Source organism: Salvelinus sp. IW2-2015, linkage group LG34 (genome assembly GCF_002910315.2).
Source record: "Salvelinus sp. IW2-2015 linkage group LG34, ASM291031v2, whole genome shotgun sequence".
In the NCBI taxonomy this organism is placed as follows: domain Eukaryota; kingdom Metazoa; phylum Chordata; class Actinopteri; order Salmoniformes; family Salmonidae; genus Salvelinus; species Salvelinus sp. IW2-2015.
In genome coordinates, this window is record NC_036873.1 from 4890951 (window position 1) to 4917410 (window position 26460).

At 42.6% G+C, this 26460-nt stretch overlaps 1 protein-coding gene, 1 long non-coding RNA gene and 1 pseudogene across 2 annotated transcripts; 1 reads left to right on the forward strand and 2 right to left on the reverse strand.

Annotated features, from left to right (window-relative positions):
• LOC111958329 (histone-lysine N-methyltransferase EZH2-like) overlaps positions 1–7262 on the reverse strand; it is a 14823-nt pseudogene extending 7561 nt beyond the window's left edge.
• Positions 7263–16160: 8898 nt separating this feature from the next.
• Positions 16161–23684, reverse strand: LOC111958348 (protein disulfide-isomerase A4). The gene is made up of 10 exons (XM_023979574.2): positions 23390–23684; positions 22899–23064; positions 22481–22686; positions 22049–22187; positions 19130–19335; positions 18834–18992; positions 18527–18678; positions 17662–17818; positions 17215–17448; positions 16161–16973 (listed from the first exon to the last, which is right to left on the reverse strand). Exons 1-10 carry the CDS (start codon positions 23466–23468, stop codon positions 16558–16560), a joined length of 1914 nt encoding a protein of 637 aa, XP_023835342.1. The 5' UTR covers positions 23469–23684; the 3' UTR covers positions 16161–16557.
• Positions 20465–21235, forward strand: LOC139023677 (uncharacterized). Its single transcript, XR_011474819.1, has 3 exons — positions 20465–20535; positions 21058–21107; positions 21159–21235. It is a non-coding gene; the product is annotated as an uncharacterized lncRNA (long non-coding RNA).
• Positions 23685–26460: the final 2776 nt, after the last annotated feature.

The window sequence follows — 26460 nt, forward strand, 5'->3', positions numbered from 1 at the left end:
TGTGTGTGTGTGTGTGTGTGTGTGTGTGTGTGTGTGTGTGTGTGTGTGTGTGTGTGAGACCTTCTTGGCTCCCCTTTGTATGGAGCAGTTTTTACAGGAGACGTTCTTGCTGTCCCAGTGTTCAGCGGCTCCGCAGGTCAGACACAGGTCAGGGTCACACTCTCTGACCGCCAGGTAACACGGACACTGCTTGGTGTTGCACTGGGCCTTACACCTGCATCCTGGGAAACGGTTCTGACCTACACACAGACAGACAGTTAGAGTGAGTGTGTCACAGAAACTGGTCATCTGCAATGTAATATTGTATGGAAATAAAGTATTTAAAAATGTCCTCACACTCTGAGCTGCACTGGCAGAATTTCTCACAGAAGTTCTGAGCGGTGACGCAGGGGCAGGAGGAGTCACAGGGCTGGCGGGGGTGGTCACATGGCTGGTAGTTATACACGTGGTTGGACGAGCCATCTACAGGGGAAGGGTTCAAGCACAGGTCAGCAACTTGCAACAAAAAATGAATTAGTCATAAACTCGTCACATTGACCACAACACATTCAAAGATTGTGTGGCGCCGCAAGCTAACAGAGTATTGTGAAGGTTCCAATGCTAGGAGAGATGGAGACAATCGTCACCTTTCTTCAGCTGGATCTTCCTGCAGTAAGTGGCCCATAACCTGAAAACACCACCACCAGTAAGTTAGTATGTATTTTCCATGAAAGTTGACAACCAGATCCTCCGACTGTACCCTTCTCAGTCGCCCCATTAGTGCACCCTCAAGCAGTCAGTCTATATTTTGGGCGAGGCTTACATGCTGACCAGACCGGACACGTCGCGTGCGCGAGCGTCACAAAATAAATTTAGAAATCCATGTTGACCAATTATTGCGCGCGCGTCTGGGGGCTAAAATAGAAGTCAGTTCTATTTCTGACGCAGATCGCGCTGCAAGTCCTGCCTCTCCCATCTCCTCATTGGTTTATAGAAGCAGGTACCCACGTGCCATCTCCTCATTGGTTATACCCACGTGGGTGATTGAAAGACGAACTTTTTGCCAGTAGTCGTGGTAATATAATGAAAGTTTAGATGCCAATCACCATATAAGTTAAACGATGAAAAAGCCTGGAAGGAGGAGAGATGACTAGAAACGATTCGGTTGGCCGTTTTATGTGTGGATTAATTGTCGGAGTAGAGGTCCTTGTGCATTTCAGGTAAAATAACAACTCAATGTTTATGTCCCAAAACAAATTAGCTAGCAACAGCAAGCTAGCTAAATACGACAAATTAACTTTAGCTAGCAAGTGCAAGCTAACTAGCTAAATTACCATACATGTTTAATGCTTTTAGACCTGTCCCCAAATTAATGTCATTGTTTTGAGAGTATTTTAACCTGCGTGTCGTGATCGCGTTTGGTGTGGGGGGGCTAAATAAATTTATGCACGATAGCGCACGATGGCGCACGCGAGCAGCCGGTTTGGGTTCCGTGTTACCTGTGGTGTTTCCGCTTCTTCTTGCGAGGGGGCGTGTCTTCGTCCTCAGCCGGAGCACGAGCGATGATACTAGACTCCTTTACTCTGAACTCGTAGACCTAGAGACACACATTACTAGACAATATACAACCTGCCAAGTTAGCCCACAACGTTATGAGTTCAAAGGGGGGGTAAATGTAAGAAATGTGAAAGAGAGAAAATTACTTTCAGCATAGGTGCTGTGATGATAGATACACACACCTGTCTGCAGGTCTTGGTTCCTATGAGTCGTGCTATAGGGCAGTAGTTATCATAGTAGGTTCCGATGAGAACCCTAAAGAGTGAAGCCTCGGCAGCGCTCCAATCAACAACCTGAGGGTCACACGTCAGCTTCAACTTCTCTGAAGGCTGGCACCGTGAGTTGCCCTCTAGAGTACACACACGGTAATGGTAGTGTGTTGTTCTGTGGTGTTGGTGGTGTGGTGTGTTGGTGGGCGTGTGGTGGTGGTGCTGTGTGTGTGTTGTGTGGTGTGTGTGTGTGTGTGTGTGTGTGGTGGTGTGTGTGTGTTTCTGTTGTGTGTGTGTGTGTGTGTGTGTGTGTTGGGTGTGTGTGGTGGTACCTAGTGCTGCTGGTGGTGTCCTTCTTAATCATCATTCTTTCCCCTCCTTGCTCGCGTCCGTGTCTTTGGTTCCGTGGAGACTGTGGTGTGCTGGGCCGGCTGTTGCGCCTGGGTCGTCCCCGGCGACGGATCACGGTGCTTTTGGAAGGAGTCTTGGACCTCTGGTTTGCCATGCCGTCAGGTACTTCCCTCACCAAACCATCCTAGACACCACCACAGAAAACAATCAGAACTGGAGGTGGCTCTCTGGTGCTGTGTGTGTGTGTGGTGTGTGTGGTGTGTGTGTGGTTGGTGTGTGTGTGTACATTGCTTGCACCAGGTACATATAGGCACCGTCACCACAGGGTTTACTGTCCAACAGATTCTCCATGTTTTTACGCTTATAGGTGTTAGGCGTCGCATGGAAGGCTGGAGAGAGAGACAGAGGAGAGAGATGAGTGGTCACAGTGAAGTCAAAGAGGGGTAGTGCAGAACAGTCTAAATGGGGAGAGAGAAAGCGTGTCCGTACACTCACGGTGCAGGAAGCAGTCGTATTTGAAGCAGCGCCGGCAGAACAGTGTGTGGAAGGAGTGTAGACTCTGTTCTCTCTGAACGGAGCGAGCGTTAGGACCGTCCATGTTAGGAGTACACTCTGGAGGCACCGCACCGGGCAACTGGGGCTCTGTCAGCTCCTTGTACCTGATAACACACACACCTCATTATAGTACAGACAAAACAGAAACATGCACTACTGACACACACACACACACAGAGGAGTACTTACTTCTCTTTGAGTGCCTCTGTGGAGCCCTTATCAGGGAACATGGAGGAAATGGCCTCAAAGATCTTATCAGACGGAAACTTCTTGGAACTGTCACTGCTGCCTTGGCCTAAAAGCAGAGAACACATAGGGGATACACACACACAACTTCTTTAAAAAACAGTCACTGCGTCAGCCCACACAGGACACAGGAGGGTAAGGAGAGATTAAGACCTGAGAGGACCTAGGGAAGGGAACTAGGTGAGATAAAGGGGAGAGGGAATCGTTTTGGGATAAGGCTAATTTCTATTCTTGGTTAGAGGCAGTCTGCCTTACTTTCAGTGTTGATCAGGGGTTCCTGGTGGGGATCCTCAACCATGTGGTCCTTCCCCTCACACAGCTCCATCTTCAACTCCTGCTCTTCTTCATCAAAATCCTCCTCGTTGTCACTGTACTGGGTCAGGGCCCCCACCAGCTCCACAAAGATCTCATCATTAATGAAGCCGCACTCTGGAAACAGACACACCAGTCATTAAACATGACACCACATCAAATCAAAACGTGATAATATAAAACAGTGTCTTACCCCGGTCTCCGTGAACTTTGCCGTCGTAGTTCTTGATGAGTTCCTCTATGAAGGTTCCGTCTTGGTCCAGAATCTCGTCTCCCATGTAGGGGATGTTGTGGAGAACCGTCTCATCTTCTACCTACAAGGCAGGCCAGGTGTGTCAATAGGCCAGGTGGGTCAGTAGGCGAGGTGACACACCTGGTCTACTGACACACACACACACACCTGGCCTACTGACACACACACACCTGGCCTACTGACACACACACACCTGGCCTACTGACAGACACCTGGCCTACTGACACACACCTGGCCTACTGACACACACCTGGCCTACTGACACACACCTGGCCTGCCTTGTAGGTAGAAGTAGCGAGTCAGTAGGCCAGATGTGTCCGAACAACTCCATTAAAGTTTAAGAAATCACTATCATCAAGTCGGGACTAGACTACTACATCAGATTGGATAACTACAGTTCCAGCGCACGTGTCAGAACAAGCTTAGTATTGCAGTTTGTGTGTTTTTATGTTTACCATGAAGTTCTGCTGTAGCGGGGACCAGGAGTACATGACAGGTACAGAGGCCACAGCGTTGAGCGTCTTCAGAGGGATCACCTGTTTGGAGAACTCGGAGAAACCACTGTCCACCGTACACTGTAGGAGACAATATACACATTATAGAACTCAGACAAGTCACACTGGTGAAGAACTGTAAAAGGTGAAACATGGTGAAAGACAATAAACTGATGTTTAAAAAACGGACATCTGTTAGCATGTAAAACATGGATTTACAATATCTTTGGCTAGGTGCGTGAGTGAAGTGCGCGCTGACCTCTCTGGTCCCTCGTAAGGAGCTAACAGATGTCATGATGTGAAGGGGCTGGATCCTCCTGGACTTCCACTCAGCATTCAGGATGTCTGTCCGCTCCAAGATCCTCTGACGGTTAGAGTTAAACATACTCTAGGGAGGAGAAAACGCACCGTCAGAAACCTCTCTCTCTCTCTGTGTGCGTGTGTGCGTGCGTGCGTGTGTGTGCGTGTGTGTACCTTGACCTCGTCGGCCCGTCTGAAGCGTAGCCTCATGTACTCACACTTCACCCTCCTCCTCCAACCCACTGGTCCCTTCACAGACCGCTTCCCTGTCAGCACCATGGTCAACCTGGAACACAGGCTTTTCCAGTCATGCACAGTACAGGAGAAAAGGCTAAGAGCTATGCTTCCGCACTAAGAGCTGAGATTTGACATTTTACAAAAACCCAACGGAACTTTGGACACCATTGTTCATCATTGTACATGTTGATAAGGGGCAGAGTCTATTTCCAGAGTCATGAACGGTCGTTCTAGTTTCGATTCCCATCTCTCCACACCCGTTCTACAGACGCACTGAGAAATTCAACGCCAGGCCAACTAACTTCTTGTTTCATGTCTCTAATTCACATTCAAAGGCTTTATTGTCCATTTACTTGGGGTAAAACAGAAATCACAAAATCAGTCTTTGGCTTCCATCACAGGCTCAGTCCCAAACACAGTCCTGTAGCCTCCATAATAGCATCTGCTTTAGTAGAGAAGTCCTGGAGAAATGGATGTTGGAGATGGCCTGAGTTCACAAGCTGCAGAAATCATGTGTCTGCTTCAAGACTGCTGTCTGATTMSRRKAYWRRWRKWKRMYYMYAKYKACWARTGMAWAMWWTYKRYSCMWWWSCTKRSMGRAGYSMYYRRAGAMWRMKCWWTMMRWSYMCWGKRSWYKKAWWGMKYWKTCTYYRRKSRCTYCKSYMAGSWWWKGSRYMRAWWKTWTKCAYTWGTMRMTRKRRKYMWMYWYYWRTMYYSKAATCAGACAGCAGTCTTGAAGCAGACACATGATTTCTGCAGCTTGTGAACTCAGGCCATCTCCAACATCCATTTCTCCAGGACTTCTCTACTAAAGCAGATGCTATTATAAATAAAGCCTGGTCTAATCCAATCAGATCTCCTTCCTTGAGGACACATACACTCTACAGGCTGCCATGGAAACCTGTCATCACACACCACCAGGCACCACACTGGATACTGATGTCTAGGGTTTCTCTAAGCAGAGAATGACTCGCAGTACGTTTACACAATATAACTTTACTTTGACCATAGTTACAGGAAACAAACAACGTATTCTGCTGTCATTTCTCAACCCAGACAGCACACCTCATACAGACATGAAGTTGAGAGGAACACAGGGTCAAGCTGCAGTGTAGCACCCCTGGGTGGAGAGCAACGGTTGGCGATTGTTGTGAGGAGGAAGTGAACCCAGCAGTCCTACAGTTGCCAGATCAATTTCCCCAACACCCGGTCCGAATTCGAACAGGCGACCTTTAGGCTATAGGTCAAACTTTTTTAAGCCGCTGGGCTACGGCGCTACTCGAATCTTTCTTTGTTTAACAGTTCGATACAAACACGTTCAGATGTTCGATGAGGGTCTCAATATTAAGACGAAGAGTACAATTAACAATCGTATAAGGTAATGCTGTACTACACTAGTGCAAGACCACTAAATCTCCTACTAGTAACCTGCTGCGTGAATTATCCTAACCTGCTACGAAAAAGTAACTTCCGGTCGTAGTTGTATAACACCTAGTCAAAACCCTCTCAAGTGACACACATTGGATTTTTCTTTGTTCATCAAACCGCTTTGATGTCATTGCTATCGCCAAATCAATCGCTGTCATGTCAAATGTGACAATTTGACAGAATTGTAGTTAAGTGGTTTTCAACGTAGCTAGTATCAAGCAAACTTGCCAATTCATATGAAGCTAGCTAAGTGTATTTCAACCCATCCTACCAAATAATTCTGATTCTTGTGAATATATGCCTTGACATAACGGAAACTGAGTAACGTTAAGGCTTGAATGACACCGCTACAAAGTTCAATAAAGTTAAACGTTGCCAGGCATGAGTCAATGCGGAAACATTGAAGGAAAACCCGTCCACAGCAGGCAAAAACACCCGAGTTAATTGGTACAACTATCATATTTCCACATTGGCTGGCTAACTGTTTTGTTTTATGTCTGATAACTGCCAGATCAGGCAAGTCCAGAGCGGGGTCAACGAACAGTAGTATCCTTCCCTACCTAGCGACCAAGACAGAGGAAAATAACGTTGTGACTTGCTATTAGTATTATTTGTTTTTCACTGAGGAAAGAACAATTGTATATTTTGACAGCGTATCCTACCTGCAGAGAGGGGTCGGTCCTCATTCAATGTAGTGACTCGGGATCAACTGGACACACACCGAGAAATAATCTTTCGTTGACCGGAATTACTACTGTTTTGTTGGCAAGCTCGTTAGCAAGAGAGTAGGGGGTGGTGGTGATAAATTGAAATCGCACATCCGCGGAGTCGACTACCAACTCTAGCTAGCGAAAGAACAACACCGGCTCGCTACACAAAACCAGGCGCTTCTCTTTGGTCTTCACTTCCCAGTGGATATAACACGGATTGTTTGAGGCTGTTAACGGATTTATTGTAAATATACTATTATATTTAACAGTTTTTCTCAATTGCAATGTTTTCCACCTAAGGACCTGGCTCACTATTCAAACATCTCTCCGTCTATCACTCAACATTCGCCGCCCACTCCAACCACAGTAGCTTCAACGCGCGCCAAACATATGGGCCAATCACCGCAGCGGATATTCAAGCTTCTCACTGCGATGCATCACGATAGGTCTGATTGAATCGGGGAGCTGGCCAATAATAGGCAGCGCTACATCGGGGGGCCCGGATTGGGGGACATGTGGACAAGTTCCTTTTGTTCTCTCGGTTTTCTTTTATAGCATTATGTTTTGAAGGAAAAAGGAAACCGCACACTGCTCTTGATAGTATAACCGATATTTAATAAGCTTACGTATCGGCCTCACGGCCTTCGTCAGAGCTTTTTGTGATTTTTTAAAATTTGCACCCTTATGTAGACCTGGCCCCACCCACATCCGTTCTACACATCGAAGGGGGTTGTAGGCAAAGGAAAAACAAATAAGTGCTACCAAATATAACAATATGCATTTCATTAATATTACAAAAGTGTATAAATAAGGCGTATTGAACACGACAGTAAAATCTCAATGAGGACATAGCAAGTTTTCATTAGTCATTGGGTACATCGTACGAAAAACGTCAGAATAATCTACAAGAGACACATATTTCATGTTCAGTTTCGCAACATAACATACATAGGCATTTCATCATTAAGTCCTTTAGGAAATAATGTCTGGAGGGTGAAAATCCAAAAACATTCTCTTTTACTCAGAGTATTATTAATATCACCACTCCTGTCTGATATCTTAACTTTCTCTATGACACAAAATCTAAAAGGTAGAAATGTCATGCTTCATGTCATTGAAATGTACAGCGACTGGATAATCCCTGTCGTTTCTCCTGATTGAACTTTTATGTTCACTAATTCTCTGTTTGAGAGAGCGGGTGGTTTTACCGACATAACAGAGCCCACATCGACATTTAATAATGTAAATAACATGGGTGGTGGAACACGTAATAATGTCATTTATTTGGAACCGTTTTCCTGTGTGTGGGTGGCAGAAATATTCACACTTCATCATATTGTTGCACTGTGCGCATCCTCTGCATTTATAGCTACCATTTGGTAGAGGGCGTAAAAGAGCTTGGCTGATTTTCTTTTGTGGCTGGCAGTTGGCATGAACCAATTTATKGCGTAAATTGCGACCTCTCCTATACACAATACGTGGTGGATATTTTAATTCAGCCGGCAAACCTGGGTCCGATGATAAAATATGCCAGTGTTTCTTGACCACACCTCCCACTTTTCGCGAGTTCAACGTATATGTAGTTGTGAACATTACGGAGTGTTCTTTAGCTTTAGCGGGTCTTTTTTGTAGCAGTTCATCTCGTGTTTTTTCCAATGCCAAATGATGAGCTTCATCCACACATTGTGACGAATAGCCTCTTAGAAACTTCATGCGCATCTCCGCTGCTTTTTCTAGATAATCCTCTGTGGAGTGGCATATACGGCGCAGTCTAAAAAATGGCTTCTTGGAAGTCCTCTTTTTAATGGCTCAGGATGGAAGCTGTCACCCTGTAATAGAGTATTTCTGTCCGTTTCTTTTCTATACAGAGTTGTAAACAGGGTTCCATTTGATTTCTCAATCCACATATCGAGGTAATGAACACGTTGAGTGTCACGTTCAATAGTGAATTTGAGATTAGGGTCAATGTCATTGAGTAGTGCCATAAAATCTGACAGTTCTTCTTCAGTTCCTTCCCATATCCAAAAAATGTCGTCAATATATCGATACCACTTCAGGACTTTATTCAAAAATGGATTCTCGTTTTCATTATTAACAAAACATTCTTCAAAAAGACCCATATAGAGGTTAGCATAGCTCGGAGTAAATATAGAGCCCATCGATGTTCCATTCGTTTGGAGGTAGTATTCATCATCAAACCTGAAATAGTTATACGTCAAAACATATTCAGCCAACTCTAGAATGAAGTTTGTTGGTGGATATTCATTAGTATCTCTGTCTCCCAAATAGTGTGCAAGTGCTGCCAGCCCCCCCACATGGGGAATGCTGGTATATAGACTCTCGACATCTAATGTGACCAAAATACAGTCTTCTTTTAAACCCGTTATTGGTGAGATCTTGTTTATGAAGTCTATAGAGTCTTTTACATATGATGGCAATGATTGCACATGAGATTTAATAAAAGAGTCTACAAAGTTCGACAATGGCTCTAGCATTGAGCCTATTCCTGCAACCACTGGTCTGCCTGGATAGTTGCCTTGTGTTTTAGGTTTGTGTAATTTCGGTAAAATGTATAAGCATGGATGTATGGCACATTTGCAGCAAAGATATTCATATTCAGGTTTTGAGATAAGGTGGTTTAATAGGGCTCCAGATTCGAGCATATATCCCTTTGGAACACCTGTGTGGGATCAACACTCAGTTTTCTATAGAAACGTTCATTGCTGAGTTGTCTCTGAATTACTTCTTTATATTTTTCATAGTCTAAAACAACCACAGCACCCCCCTTYTCRGCAGGTTTTATAACCAAAGATGAATCTTTCATTAATTCATTGAGTGCCAGTTCTTCTGTTCTAGTGAGATTCTTCTGAATATGGTTTGTTTGTCTCGTATATACTGACATGGCTTCTTGTTCGACTAACCTACAATAGGTATTAATCGATATAATGTATAGCATTATGTTTTCAATGATACAAATATGTATATGCGAGGTGTTTACAGTCTCCCCTGGTACCACGTTAACGTGCAACTATTTACAGTTACAGTTACTCCCCATTACTCCCCATTACATTATGGTAATAATACCATATTTAATAATCAATGAGACAATTAGCCATGTACAATTTCAGTAGATATGAGTTGCCTACATATTGGTAGCTAAACCGTTATACACAAATCAAAGCAATTTACTAAACGGTGGATGTGTTTTATATCGTAGACAACCGTTTATATAGTACATATACGCTGTATTTATATTATGGCCACGGCCTGTAAACCTTGCAATGGTAGAGTGTAGTCGCAACAGTCTAAATTCACTTCCTCATCCCCTTTCCTCGATCTGCACTGACGGCTGAGAGCTAGACTGGTAAAAACATCCTCCTGTCCATCATTTCCCACTAGACTGGGAAGTTTACAAGGAGAGTAGACCACTAAGGTATACAAAGGAGTAGCCTCTGCCGAGTCCGGAACAAGCGAATGTTTTTTTATTATGTATTTTTATTCAGACATTTTCAAAAATCAAACAGGCATAATTCACATATATAAATAACATATATTTCAATAGACAGAAAACATGTAAAAAAATAAAAATAAACAAATGTAATAAAACAAAAACACAGGGTGGTCTATTCAGGAATCAAATTTTATTCGTCACATACACACACATATTTAGCAGATGTTATTGCAGGTGTAGCGGGATGCTTGAGTTCCTAGCTCTTGATATACGATCAAGGGCTTGTTTGGATTTAACCAATTTCAAAGATTTATATAATCACTTTTCCTCATTTAAGACAATAAACAGCGGGGAGTAGTTTGTAAAAAAAACATTTGTGAATGAAATATTTTGCCATGATGATATACATACATTCATTAGCTTCCCTGTCCTTATAGGTGACCGCATGTCCCGGATTGTGCGGGACAGCCCCGCATTTTGTCCCGCATCCTATAACCAAACAATCATGTCCCTCACTTTATCAACAAATTCACACCACTAATTTACAAAAAAAGTTCAATTTGTCCCGTATTTCAGTCAGACATCCCAACCTGTATGTTTTGCAGCAGAAAGGAAGAGACGAAGCGAGACGTTTCACTCTCGCAAAAATCTGTCCAAAATAAACCCAATGCTTTTCTTGTTTTTTTAACCTAAACTTGTCGCCTGCCTTCACGCCTTTGGGACGACCCCCATAGTCAGGGCGGATACATAAGCATCGCATATATATATACGCAACAACAACAACAACAAAAAAAAWATATATATATATATACAGACAAACAGATCTCTGTTTGCATTCAAGTTTGACAAGATATATATAATAAGGATGTGGCACTGGTGCTGTTAAACACTTATGTTTAGATGTGATATTCTACGCAGCGCAAGGCGAGACGTCGGCCAGTGTAATATCGTCAACTAATCACATTGTCAAATCCTTTCGGTCTAAATTCCAGCTAAATTTGGCGGACAATTAACTACTTATAAAAAGAGAGGAAGAGCTACAACAGTAAGTAAATAGCCGTAAGACCTATTTTTTGGGGGGTCCGCAGGGGTGGGTGGGTCCCCGTGGGAATCGAACCCACAACCCTAGCATTGCAAGCGGCAAGCTTTACCAACTGAGCAACATCACATTATCACAAACCATTTGATGTCTAAATTACTGTATTGTTTTTCTTCATGGTGATGGAAAGTCTACAGGTACTAACCTAGATGACCAGCCTATGTACAATACAGTAATGTACATTTACATTAAGTCGTTTGTAAGGATGGTAAATTATTACTGCACAAAAAGTGGTTGTTTTCCATGTTATTTGATTAAGAAAAATATTGAATTTGATGTGGATGTTTTGTGTCTTTGACCATAACTTTGCACCTTTTGATGTAAATGTTTGAGGACAAGGTTGTTCTTTCTGGATTCCATTAGAATAACAAATCGCAGAGAAAGGGACAGAGCAACAACTCTTACAATTCCAACAATTGAATCCTGCAAGATACTGTTTTTAATTATTAAAACCTCTTATTAAGGTGACAGTCTCTGAAATCAGGCACTATAATTACTTGAAAATATATGTTTTTCTACATTACTTATTTTATTGATTTCCCACCATTTTATAAGACAGCCATCCAGACCTTCCTAGGACTATGTCAACGTCCTCTGTCGAATAAACATGTATTTGCCTCCCTCTGGTGGTCGGCTGCATCATTACATCCATTTATATCACTTCACTGCAACATTGCGTAAAAGGGGCGGTCCTTAGAAAAACATTTATCCAGCTTGACTGCTTCACAGCACAGACATGGCAATGCAAACACTGAATTTGGCACGAGCAGGTGGTTCTAAATATACAACTTTCATAGCTCTACAATAAAGAATGCTACCTACACACTTCATTAAACCTAAAATAAGTAAAGATGTCATTACGTCCGAGGCAGACATTGCATTTGCTCAGGACGACAAACACGAGCCCTTTGCATAGCCCTTCTCTCCTTGTCTATAAAAGGGACACACACACTGTTTAAATGGCCCAAATGTTGATTGAGACATTGACAAATTTAACAGATTTTGACTATCACTAATGTCATGATATGTTTGGTAAAGTAATAAAGAAGGTGAAATATTTGGGGTAGATGTTCCTAAAACAGATTCTAAATTATATATGGACAAATAAAGTATGAAAATAAAGTATGAAAAGGCTTAATCATTCACAATAAAAATGTATTATACTTGTGTACTAGATCATATGGGTTGAGAAGTGTTTTTTCTCAGACATAAATTAACAATTCCAGGTGAAAGCCAAATGTTATAGCTTTCTGGGGGGGGGCACACACTCTACAACATGAATAAAATATTGCACTCATGCTAGATTGATGACTAAAACCATAGCGAAACAGTGCAAAACAGCTGTCAGCTCAACTTTATACAACTACCTTTTATGCCAAAGCAGAGATGCTAATTTTTTCCCCCTGAGCTACAGACGTCTATACCAGGCCGCTAATATTAGTAAACGCCCAGTGCACTACTTTTAGGGATTTAAAAATATATATTTTATTAATTTCAGATGTTCCGATTTTTCCCGTGGCTATGGCCGAGTGTCTGTTTTTTGTTTTTTCCCCCCTTTCAGTTAAGACCTAGACAACCAGTTGAGGGGAGTTCCTTACTAATTACTGACCTTAATTCATCAATCAAGTACAAGGGTGAAGCAAAAACCTGCAGACACTCGGCCCTCTGTGGAATGAGTTTGACACGTGTGCCCTAAGTGGTTGGAAATATGCAGAATATATTGCTTTATGTTGGTCAGCATCACAGGAGGTTGACGACACCTTAATTGGGGAGGACAGGCTCGTGGTAATGGCTGGAGTGGAATAGTTGAAATGGTATCAAATACATCAAACATGGTTTCCATGTGTTTAATGCCTTTCCATTTGCTCCTTTGCAGCCATTATGAGCCTTCCTCCCCTCTGCACCCTCCACTGATCAGCATCCTAATTGTGTGTGTGTGGGTGGGGCTATTTAGTGTCATAAACACCTGCTATAAGACAGCAGATCGTTGAGATGTGACTTGTTTATGCATGTTTAACATCTAATGCATTTGGTCTGATATCTGATATTTTTATTTTGGATAGCTAGCCTGTAATGTCTCTTCCCCTCATACCCTGAAATAAAAAATATTTACTTTCATATTTAACTGTCAATTTCTGTTATCAACCTACAAATTAAGCATATGGCTATAAATTACATAAAGGACTTGCTTGCTCCTTGGCAATGTTCTGGCGACAAATGTGTATATATTGTAGCGACCCCGCACAGACAGCTGTGTGTTGTGTTATGCTGTTAGTTGGTTGTGTTGTACTTACCAGTACCCAGTGTTCGCGGGGTCCGACATGCCAATCACGGGAATGCCTAGAATGTTCTGATGCCGGGGGGATGGAGCATTGCAAGTTAATACCATGTTTAACCATTGTTATTTCTCTTACGTCTGGTCTTCACAAGAAAAGGTCACGGTTGCTTTGTACGGGTATCTTTCATTTATTTGGCGTGGGCTACGGTCAAACTGTAGCCTGTGTGGTGTTGGGTTAATAAACCGTGAATTCGTAAACTCAGTCAACTGTCAATTGTTCCTTTTCCTCGGTCAATTGTTCCTTTACGATCTAGCCAGGTCATTGCAATATATTATAGAAGACCCTCGCACTACAATAGTCTTCAGTGCCACATTACTACAGTAGAGGTCCCTCAACTAACAGCAAACACTGATGATTTTGTTCTTATTGCAGTAACGTTACCATGGGTTAGTTATAAAAAAAATATTTGGTAGAAGTGTTGATAGTTGATTTGGCTTTACCACAAATTGGCATTGCATTTCTTATCAGTTCTGCTATTTACTTTCTATTCAAGGATTGCTCTTAAAGAGGTTACTACGGTACTGTTGGCTTTGGGTAATGTGAGAGACAGAGGGTAAAGTTATAAGCTATCGTAGCTAGTTGTAGAAACAAGTTAGTTGTGTTGCTAGCGTATCACGTGATGTACGGAATGGCAGATAGCTAGCGCAGGTTATCGAAATAACATTTAAATAATGTCAAAGTAACTATTGGAAATGTGAAACAGTTGTTTATACTTTGGCTAAAACCTAGCATTTATATTCGTTTATTTAGCTATACAAACAAGCTAAAACTACACACCTCTGAGAACAAGCCATCTCGACCAGCTGACAGTCAGTTATGCTAGCTAGCTAAATCAAGGGTGAAGGTGTAATACATCAGACGAGATCAGACAGCCATCCACATAAAGAGACGCACATGGAGTTATTGAACTGGGAACATTTTCACTCTGAGAAAATTTACAAAATGACGGTACAACTACAACACAATCAGAAAGATTGTAACTATTTCACGAAGGGCAGAGTTTTAATGACCCTTTCAACAAAATATATTGCAGTTTTGAAACTGCCATAACTGTAGTTGACTTATTTTGGACGCAGTAATTGCATAAGTCAGTGGCGGTCAATGCCGTTTCAGATGAGGACGTTTTCTTTTCTTTATGAATATGGCCTTATTTCTATTTCAGCATATTGGATAACTGTCATTCATATTCCATTCACCCAGTTAAAAGTAACAGCAATAGGTTTAGGCTGCTACATGATACTCAAATTTTCCCTATACCCATCATGATGTTGCTACAACCTAGCCTATGAATTAAAGTTTACAACACAGGTCGAAAGACAAATCGATTTGACAGTGAAACATGGACAGTGACATTTAATACCGCCTTGCACTCTTGCCTGCATCTAGCTGATAGTGGGTGTAATCATTAGTCCAACAGTTGCAAGCAAGTTTCTATTGGACAAATTCAGGTAGGTTTATCCCTGTTATGTTCCGTTTGCTTCTGTTTAAACAAATAACAGAATCAGCGAAATGAATACACCCCTGATCACACGTAAACACAGTCCAGTTTCATAGCAGCCATGTTGTATTACTTCTTGCATCTATGTTATGCGCTCTCCTCATTTCACCTCTTCCCTTCACTTGTGGACTTCAATGCACAACACATCAGCTGTATTTGACCTTGCAAAAAAACCTTAACAAGCTAAACAGCCTACATCGTTGTCACCATATTAGCTAAAGTAACATCATAGTCAGCATAGCTAATAGAACTAACGCGTTAGTAAACCCGCTACAATCATGCAGTAACTTTACAGTGTACAGTCATTAAGCAGTTACACCGGCGGGCCCCATTGGCAATACATTAGTAAAACCAAAAGCTTACCTTGGAAGAGTTCCAGTGTTGTGTTGGATAGTCATAGCCAGCTAGCTAACATAGCATCCCTCTGAGCAGGTTGTTTCAGTAGGCTAAACTAGCTAGCTGCATTTGCTAAGTGAGTGAAGCTGAAAAAAAGACACAATTTCTCATTTAAATTTTTTTGTTCATAACTGTCACTGTTTTCTTTCTCTTGGAGTCAACTACTGACCACATTTTATGCACTGCAGTGCTAGCTAGCTGTAGCTTATGCTTTCAGTACTAGACTAATTCTTTGATCCTTTGATTGGGTAGACAACATGTCAGTTCACGCAAGAGCTCTGATAGATTGGAGGACGTCCTCCCGAAGTTGTCATAATTACTGTGTCAGTCTATGGAAGGGGGTGAGAAGCATGCACCTCCTAGGTTTTGTCTTGAAGTCCATGTACTCAGAGGATGGAAGCTAACTGCCCTCCGGGTACACCATGGTGCTACCCATAGTGCTGTTGAGGGTACTGTAGACCTTTGCAAAATAGTGCGTTTAAATCAATAATTTTGGTATAGTTATCTAAAAATATTTATGAAATTCACTGAGGACGATAGTAGAGGCTCCTCGGGAGGACTGAGTTAGACTGCAATATTACTGTAGTAAAAACGTGTTATTTTGGACGCAGCATACTGCAGTTAGACTATTGCACTGCAGTTAAATTGCACTCTGACTGCAATCTTTTTTCGTAAGGGGACAGCTCAGAGGAATTATGCAGCTACCAATCAGTACATAACTGTATACACAACACCACAAAACCACATCAGTTTTCAAAACATTTTATTTAAAAATACTTAGAAATCTGGAACACAGTGCTTACATGCTTTTAGACATGAAAAACAAAAGCTGAATCTGTGGATCACAGCAACTCACTAATAGCCCTCTTTGGGGACACTAACTCCTAGGCCCTAACCACCAGGCACTTCCCCTAGGTCCTAAACACTAGGCCCTAGTGGAGATCTGAGAGGGTTGAATACATCTAAACAATAGTGGTAGCTCCATCTTGCTCTCTGATCCAACCCTCTAAGGTCTATGCATAAGTGGCTAGGGTGTAGGAGGGGTTGATTTGAGTTTGACAGCCTCTGCCCTCGGCTCCCCCAGGGCACCTGGGACTGCAGACTCTGCACAGTTGGGCGTTTAGGTACTCAAGAGAGAGATTCTCAAAGTTCATCTCTGCTCTGTGATAACTTTGTGGCGTGCTGTTCCAAGAACTTACTAAATCCATCTATGGTTCTGTCCCCGCCCTCAAATTTGATTGGGCTCTGCTTGCTGTTGCTAGGCGCAAAGTAGATGGTGGGGAAGCCCTCCGTTTTGTAGCTGTCGTAAGGCACATCGTTAGCTGTGGCGTCCATTTTGGCGATGACCAGGTTCTTCTCATCCTTGTATTTCTTCCCCAGGGCGGTGTAGTCGGGGTCCAGCTTCTTACAGTGGCCACACCACGGGGCGTAGAACTCGATCAGAACGTCTTTCTTGGTATCCATCACGATGTCGTCGAAGGTTTTCCCAACCACTACCGTCACAGGGCCTTGGTTGTTCTTGGGCACTGGCTGAGATTTGATGACGGGCTTCAGTTTGCCTGTAGAGAGGGACAGACAAGATCAGACACACTAATGTATAGTCTATTACACGATCTTGGCAATTCTGACAGTTTCAATGGTCAACCCTGTTAACTCAATAGGACCATGAAGACCTGTCACATATTGATGTTTGGCTGGCAGCAGACAAGGCACTCAACTCAGGTTAATCTGTAACTCAATACAACATGTGGTGTAAAGTCCTCTGACATACTTTCAATTGACAATTGCTGTCAAGCTCACCTTTCTTGAAGGCCATGATGAAGTCCCTCAGCACCTCAGAGTCAAACTCATCAGGCTCCATGGCAAACTTCTTGCCGCCATCTCCCAGGATACCCACGTTGACTTCCTCCCCGCTGTCACTGAGCCCCAAGCTCTTCAACTCGTCTGAGTAGTCCTCCTCGTCAGCGATGGCAAAGGTGTATTCTGGGAAATCCTTGGCCACCTCCAGAACCTTGCTCCTCCAGAACTGGGTCGCTGGAACAGAGAGAGGGGGGTAATCAGACCTGAGCTAAAGGCTCCAATGAACTAAGCCAAGGTTGTCCAAACCCCGGTCCAGGAGGAGATCTACTGGAAGTGCAATATTTTGTTCTAGCCCTTCTGCCTAACAAAAAAGGTATTATGGAAGCTACGCAGCTTAAGACTTTGAGAAGATCCACAATATAATCGGAAATAAGGGGTTGAGGACACCTTTCCTGTAGTCAAAGCTGAAGTCCACGCCGTAGTAAACGACAACCAGTGGTCTCTTGGTGTAACGTTTAGCGTCGTTGCTTTGTTTCCTGTGACCCACCAGTGGCAGGATGTGTTTCTTAAAGAAGTCCTGCACCTCCGACACCTCTGTGGAGTCCTGGGGGGTAGAGGACACAGGACATTATACACGAATAATTGCAGCATTCTATTTAGGTTAGGAAAGCATGCTTCATTGAATTCTGCTAGTTTCAGATATCCCTCCATATTGCAGTGAGGTGGATAAATAGCACCCATCCAGTGAATCAGGCTGGGAATTGCCATGGACCTCACGATACTATATCATCAAGATACTTAGGTGCCGATTCGATATGTTTTACAATTCCCTCGATTCACTATATGTATTGTGATTCGATAATGCAATTTTATTGCGATTTGATGTTACACATATATTGCTCACCATGTTGGCTGCAGAGAGACAACAGAGCATGAGAAAGAGTTGTGATCAGTCATGGAAATAAGTGCTAAACATGTTGGCTCACTATTAAAAAGATGGATCCCAAGCTTTAAGATGGATCCCAAGCTTTAAGATGGATCCCAAGCTTTAGGATGAAAAATGCAGGAGTTTTGGCGCAGATACAGCTGTCTAGCGCTAGCTAACTCTACCTAGCAAAACATTTATAATAACAATGTCATTTTTTTTTAAACAAATCGATACTTGGAAGTCAGTATCGATTTAATATTGTCCTAAATAATATTGTGATATGTAACTGTATAGACCCCCCCCATCACAAGGCTTACTTTCACAGAGAGTGTAAGAAGCTGACTAGTGTAACGCTAGTAAACACACACCAGTTGGCACACTTACTTTGATGGTGAATGTATATGAGGCTTTCTCGTACTTGGACCTGAACTTCTCAGGATGCACCATGACGACCTGGCTTGGGGAGGCCTTGAGGAGCTTGGCCACGTCTGAACTGAAGGTGTGGAGGAACTTGAAGTCCTCTCTAAGAATGTTACCTGGGAGGAGAGAGAGGGGAACACAACGACTATCCCCATTAGGCCACACTGGGAGGACAGGAGCATGGATTACATATATTCTCTGTATACTACACATATGCATCATGAACACTGACAAATACATTCAAAGTCAATGTAATTGATTGTGTACTCACAGGCCTCTAGGTAGAGGTCATAGGTCATATCCTGCTCTGAGGAGAACACGCCCACTATGACAGCGTCATCGCCATCTTTGATGAACTCCTGCACCTGTTTCACCGTCTGCACCTGCTTGGAGGGTGGCCCCGCCTGCTCGCTCATATAGTCAACGATACCTACAGAGAACACACACACACAATAGTTAGTACCCTCGGCTATATCATTAACAAGGGACGTGTCCTAAAATCCATAATGTTAGCAGATATATTTAGTCACGGGGTAGTGACTGAAACAGTCTAAAGTGTGGACGTACCAATCTTCTCTCTGGGTCCGTTGTAGTCGAAGGCCTTCCCCTTCCTGAAGATCTTGAGGGTGGGGTACCCCGACACCCCGAAGCGGTTGGCGATGTCATTCTCCTGGGTGGCGTCTACCTTGGCCAGGGAGATGGGAGGAGAGCGCTGGCTCAGGGACTTGGCTGCCTTCTCATACTCTGGAGCCAGCTGCTTACAGTGGCCACACCTGGAGTAGGGAATCAGGCGTGGTTATTCAAATAGGCTGTATCACATCCGGCCGCGATTGGGAGTCCCATAGGGCGGCGCACTATTGGCCCAGTGTCGTCCAGGTTTGGCTCGGGTAGGCCATCATTGTAAATAAGAATTTGTTTTTAAGTGACTTGCCTAGTTAAAGGTTAAATATATACAAAATTATATCCAAACGGACGTTAGTATTCCTTTTTAAAGATTTTTGTTGTGCACTGTAAATGTACTAGCCAGGAAAGTCAATTTATGTCAGTCTTGCTGCCGACTAACTGACCCTTATTAACCGGTTACATTTTTTCCCAAACAGTCAAATGATGTGACCAACAGAAAATACTATCAGAGATCAGGGGCCTCCCGGGTGGCGCAGTGGTCTAGGGCACTGCATCGCAGCGCTAGCTGTGCCACCAGAGACTCTGGGTTCGCGCCCAGGCTCTGTCGCAGCAGGCCGCGACCGGGAGGTCCGTGGGGCGACGCACAATTGAAAACCTCACGCTTTGCCTCTTCGAGTCTATTATAGAACATGCAACTCCTGTAATGAAACAGCTAATAAGTCATTTTCAAACATTTGCCCAAATACAATTCGCGGAACACATCGTTCTAAAACAGAGAACCTAAGGCAAGCAGGTCCATATGTAACAGAGATGAAAATCTCTTAGAGAGAGGGGGAATCTAATAGCAACAACTATGATGGTTTGCTAATATGACTAGGATTGTGCCTTTGGCTTCTGGACAACGAAAGAAAGTGGATATGAAAACCAATAGAACCGGAGAGAAATGCTGGTTCATGGCATCAGGAGGTCTTTATAAAATTGTCTTCACGTTTCTACGGATGGATTTTCGGAAGTCTTATTTGAAGCAAGGTAGGACGTCTCATTATTTCAAGTAGAGTAAAACGTTCATGTTTCAAACAAGTATACTGCCTGAAGCTGACATTGCAAAGTGGTGGGTGACGCGTTGATAGTCAACGGTAGGCAGGCTATAGTCTTTGCAGCCGAATGGGAGGCGCGCTTTACGAGTTGAGAAATAAAATTAGCTTCTTTTTAAATAGTGGCCACCAAAGTGAACACGATTGTATTTAGAATCGTTGTTATTTGTTGCGTAATGACTGGGCTTACAAAAGCAGGTTTCACTCCAGTAGACGACAAACTTTTTAAGGAGCTACTCTCACACTGTCTGACAGGTGGTAGACTATTCCTCTCTAACTAGTCTCTGTATCCTGTCTGACAGGTGGTTGACTATTCCTCTCTAACTAGGTCTCTGTATCCTGTCTGACAGGTGGTTGACTATTCCTCTCTAACTAGGCTCTGTATCCTGTCTGACAGGTGGTTGACTATTCTCTCTACTAGGCTCTGTATCCTGTCTGACAGGTGGTTGACTATTCCTCTCTAACTAGGCTCTGTATTTGTCTGACAGGTGGTAGACTATTCCTCTCTAACTAGGCTCTGTATGCTGTCTGACAGGTGGTAGACTATTCCTCTCTAACTAGGCTCTGTATCCTGTCTGACAGGTGGTTGACTATTCCTCTCTCTAACTAGTCTCTGTATGCTGTCTGACAGGTGGTTGACTATTCCTCTCTAACTAGTCTCTGTATGCTGTCTGACAGGTGGTTGACTATTCCTCTCTCTAACTAGTCTCTGTATGCTGTCTGACAGGTGGTTGACTATTCCTCTCTCTAACTAGTCTCTTGTATGCTGTCTGACAGGTGGTTGACTATTCCTCTCCTCTAACTAGGCTCTGTATGCTGTCTGACAGGTGTTTGACTATTCCTCTCCTCTAACTAGGCTCTGGTATGCTGTCTGACAGGTGGTTGACTATTCCTCTCCTCTAACTAGGCTTTGTAAGCTGTGCGCATGTAATAAAAAAATGCATGCCGACTAGCGAAAATACACACGTGCCAATTTAATTCCACAAAATTATGCAAATGAACCTAAAGACCAATAAGCATGACCAGTCAAATGCAGCAGCTAACCGATTAACCGTGTACATCCTTAGTACTAGCCTACAGTACTGAGGATGTACAAAGTAATTATTTTATTTTCAAGTACATGAATAACTCATGTTGCATTTTACATGAAAGGGCATTTTATTTTCTTAGAGCATTAGCTCTCCAGTCAGCCCTGACAATTTTAACTTTCTGTATTTTTATTTTCCCACTTTCAATAGCCTAGTGGTAACAGGCGAGCACCTTCTGGAGATTCCAGAAGACATGACACAGGTCAATGCAAAACACTCACCAGAAAAGTTCTTGAAACAATCAGTTCCATCATAGGGAACATCAGACTTTTCTTTCACTGTTGCCGACATCTACCGAAGAATAGCAGTCACAAAAACAACCGCACACTGTCAGCTGTTGTGGTACTGACATTTGACCCAAGAGCAACTTTTTTGGGGGGGGGGGGGGTATCAACTATCCAAATAACTGCAAAAATTCCATATTATTAGAATAGTGAAATATGGGAGGGAAAGTTATAAGTTAAATAAGCACTATGAAGCTTCAGAAGGCAATAATAACATTCATGAAGCTTCACAGTAAAATGGTTTCGACTTCATCTCCTCCGCTCCTTCACCAGATAGAAAACACAAAGGCCATAATAGATATAATTTCATAAATCAGTGCAGGTGACGCAGAGGAGACGAGGATGTGACTCTCGACTATTGCGATGCATCCTAAACGTTGTGGGGGACTGACTGACCATGGGGCATAGAACTCCACCAGGATGATGTCAGCGCTGTTGACCACCTCGTCAAAGTTGTCCTTGGTCAGCACCAGGGTGGCCTCTGGAGGGGGCTTCCAGTCCGGCTGGGCCACTTCCATCACTCGAGCCACAATGTCTTAAACACAACCACAGTTACTAATGTTACTGTGGTGAAACTGAAAGTGGGTTACAAGCCACTCAAGCCACAATGTCTTAAACACAACCACAGTTACTAATGTTACTGTGGTGAAACTGAAAGTGGGTTACAAGCCACTCGAGCCACAAGACAAACCACAGTTACAACATTATAGTAGCCTGTTTAATAGTCTGTTCCTGCTTTAGCTAACCAAGCTGACAATGTAGAGTTGTCAAAGGCTGAAAAAGAGACTGAGGTACTGACTGGATCAGTCTTCTTAGTAGACATCTTACCCTGCTCATTCCTGGCGCCATCATACTCCACAGGCTCCCCCTTCTTCATGATCTTGAAGGTGGGATATCCCGACACCTCGAACCTGCTCCCTAAGGAACTGGACTTGGTCGCGTCCACCTTGGCCACAGGGATAGGGGGGTCATTCTCCTTCAGAGTCAGGGCAATCTTCTCATACTCTGAAGCAAACTGCTTACAGTGGCCACACCTGGGAGGGGAGGGAAACTGATTAAATGTGTCAATCAAGGGAAAATGAACAAAAATGGTGCAAATATTCCATGTATATTTGAGATTAAAGCCTGCCTGTTTTTCCTACTACATATCGGCTACCAGGTATTGCACAATAGGCGAAGCGGATGGACACGTCTCCAATGACTGCCAAATATTGACTTTCTTAACCATCCCTTTATGCAAACTTACCATGGTGCATAGAACTCAACCAGCACGGTGTCCTTCCCCTCCATGAACATGTCGAAGTTGTCGTCGTTCAAGACCAACACTCCGTTCTCATCCTTCACCTCTGTTACGTCATCTTTATCCTCTTCATCATCACCACCCTCCTCCTCGTCGACTTCTTCCGCTACATCTGCAACACCATGGATAACAAAACAGTGTGAAATAAACATAACGTCTAGCAACGATAGTCTGACTGGACAACAAAGTTGGGATTGCATTGTAACATAACAAAACCACGCTACAACATAAAGCCACGCTACAACATAACAGAATCACACGCATGTACGCATAATAAATCAAAAAGAAACTAGCCAGCAGTCAAGTTAGCAACTAGCTAGCTAGTTAATAAGAGCTGCATGGCTGTTATAATTACAGGAGACGCCAACTACCGAACACGCTTAGTAAACATTCCTGGCTAATTTAATTAATCCCAAAGTAGCCAGCTAGCTACTTACCATCAGTTTCACATCGGATGACAGTGGCAAAGTGGGCAACGCCAAGTACCACAATCAGTAGCAGCGCTATCTGTCTCATTGTCAGATTTTCCAATGGAATGCTATCCGTGCAACGAGTGAGACTTCTCCTTTTTAACTAGTAACGTTAGCTGATGAAAGGCACCAAAATGGTGTATTAATAGAAATCTCTGTCGATATTTTCGAATCCTGAAGTGGGGTTACAAACTGATCTTTGGCTTGTGGTTTCTAGCTAAAGACTTCGGAAATCAGGCTCCTTCACTGACTTGCCACATTCTAATTGGCTGTCATCATCGGCTTTCCTCCAATTGCGTACCGCCACTTAATTCCTGGATCCAGGACGTTCGAGGGTGCCATTGGATAGTCGACCAGTTGTTGCAATGTCATTGGACTGAATGGTCTACTGTATTTTCAACAGTGAACATAGAACAAGTAAAAGTTTAACGCGTACTTTTGATGTCAAGGACGTCTGTCTCTACATTTCAACAATGTAACTGTCGTGTAAACATTAGCGAGCCCTGTTTTCATTCTTCCAGGGTGCCCCACTCACCTTAACCTGCACAGCACACCATTTATTTGAGCAGTTTGAACATCTTTTAGAACCAGGGAACGTTTGTTTATTGAATTTTTGTGTAAATATACAGTAACCTACAGAATACTCATAATTAAGCCTGATTCACTCCACGCAGAGTATTTAAACATACAACTTAAAAAATGTCCCTCTTGAATAGCATGCTTGGGTAGGTTACTTTATGAATGTAATCCATTACAGTTACTAGTTACCTGTCCAAAATTGTAATCAGTAACGTAACTTTTGGATTACCCAAACTCAGTAATGTAATCTGATTACATTCTGTTACTTTTAGATTACTTTCCCCTTAAAGACATTAGAAGACAAACATGCATGTTACCAATTGAACGACATCTATTGCAGGATAAATCAATGTTAAAGTTTACATAGCTGGCCATAAATGGATGTTACATTTTACGTTATGGGTTGGTTATGTAGGCTTCTGCTTAACCCATCGCTTTCTACTACATATAATAATATGATAAAACGATATCTTTACATTAAAAATCAAAGTCTATCAGAATTCCAGTCATTCCAATAAATGTTATACCCCTGTATCTTCAAGAATAGGACTTGGAAATATGGAAGTATAGATTAGCCAAATTGTTTTACCTGAGCAGGACCCCAAAACGAAGGACTAATTAGCCAGCCCTACTCTGTTGTTTATGATTTTGTTGTCATGYAGGACTGATTGGGCTCATTGATTCGAGTTGATAAATAAATGCTGCGCTCATGGAGTGGCTTTGAGCACTACTGAAAAGAGCTATTTACATGTGAAAAATGAATGCAATATGCTGCATTTGCTATAGGCCTATTGTTTACCTTTTTGTTGGTGACACTTTGATATCTTGATAATATGCAGCTGTTTAAAGGGCAAATCCACAGAGGAAACAATAACAAAATGTAACCACTCTCAGATTAATAGACAGCTACGGATGCAAGGACTGACCATGCATGATATAATATTTTTTGTTTTAACCATGTTATGAGGCTATATGGTGTTTGTTTACGTTTAGCTTATATTTTAGGTTCTCGTGGAGTGTGACAGTTGAACTAAGCTTATGACCTTATATATAATTTATAAATCCAAAAATGGATGTAGCAATTACAGATTGACACTTTAGGTCTATCAAACGTGTACAAGTTTGAGCATGTGTCTATTAGGCCTATGGATTTAATGTTTTTATCACCATGAATTAGATTGAACAATAAAAGCCCCGCTTTTATTCCATAGGCTGGGATCCACACTATGCACCTGTAGCAAGAGCGCATTTTACACTGGCTGTCCACTGGTTTCAAAAACAATGATTGATAGGCAGCTCAAACTTCTTGAATTCAACTATTATTGGGTTCAAATACACATTTAGATTTGTGAACAGCCATCCACAACAACCACAATTCATAAGGTGCAAATAGCTAAATGAGAGAGCAGCAGTGTGATTCACATCAATACGCTATGTAGATATCAATAATAAGTGATATCCGTATTGTTGTAGACTATACCACTGCTGTCATCCTTACCTCCATGCGTTTATTCAAGTTGGATAATCTTTGAATGCCGACAGCAGTCACACCATTGGAATACATAGCTTGGACTGTAGCCTACAAAACCTATTCCTGCTCTTTCCCCGCAATCCATCAAACACATTTGGTGTGTCATCATAGTGGTCTCTGATTTGTGGTCAGACTCGCTCAGGTGGAACAAACTTAAACTTGCGCCTTTTTTCAATGCTGATTTGAATGTCATTGAGAAAACAGAGAAGTGTCAAATCTTTTTTTCCGCAAACATCCTTTCTGAATTTAAAAGTAATCCTCGAAGTAATCATCTAGTTTTTCAAAAGTATGTGTAATCTGATTACAATTTTGCTGCTAATGTGACAGATTACAGTTTCTGTTTTTTGTAATCCCTTAGATGTAACTGATTACAATATAATAAAGGAAATAATAAAGGAAAAAATATTTCTAAAATATATATATTTTATATCTATATTTACAAAAAATATGGGGGATTGGAAATGATGCAGACAATTATATTGATGGAAGCCACAGTCTATCTGCAGTGTAAAAGCCCAATTTTTTTTTTTAAAGGAACAAGTGTTCTTAATGTTTTGTCGACTCAGTGTATAGTGTGGCCACACAGATCTATGGTCCCAGCAGGTCCAGTTATTCAGGAAAGCTTAACGCGCATTCTGCCGCCTTTCCGATCGAGCGGCTATTCCGATCGACCAGCCCCAGAAGTGTCTGTCCTATACCTAGGAGATACAAGAAAGTTCAAGAAATATTTTTGTTTTTTGGACACAAAACTACCTCCATACTTCCATTCATTTTTTAAACCCGTTACCAGGTTACCTTCAGACAAGTTCCATGGGGCTTGTGGGGGTTAGTAGGCCAGAATGATTTCCGTGATTCTACAGACAGAAGGTTCGGACGCTTCAGACAGAAGTGGGCACAGACTTCAGACGAGTTCCATGGGACTTGTGGG

Bases quoted from the DNA above. Each gene is read 5' to 3' on its own strand.
- LOC111958348 (XM_023979574.2), bottom strand. From the start codon at position 23,468: ATGAGACAGATAGCGCTGCTACTGATTGTGGTACTTGGCGTTGCCCAC. The intron at 22,188-22,480 runs GTAAGATGTCTA...GTTGTGTTTAAG, and splicing joins TGGCGCCAGGAATGAGCAGG to ACATTGTGGCTCGAGTGATG. The intron at 16,974-17,214 runs GTGAGCTTGACA...CCCTCTCTACAG, and splicing joins CATCATGGCCTTCAAGAAAG to GCAAACTGAAGCCCGTCATC.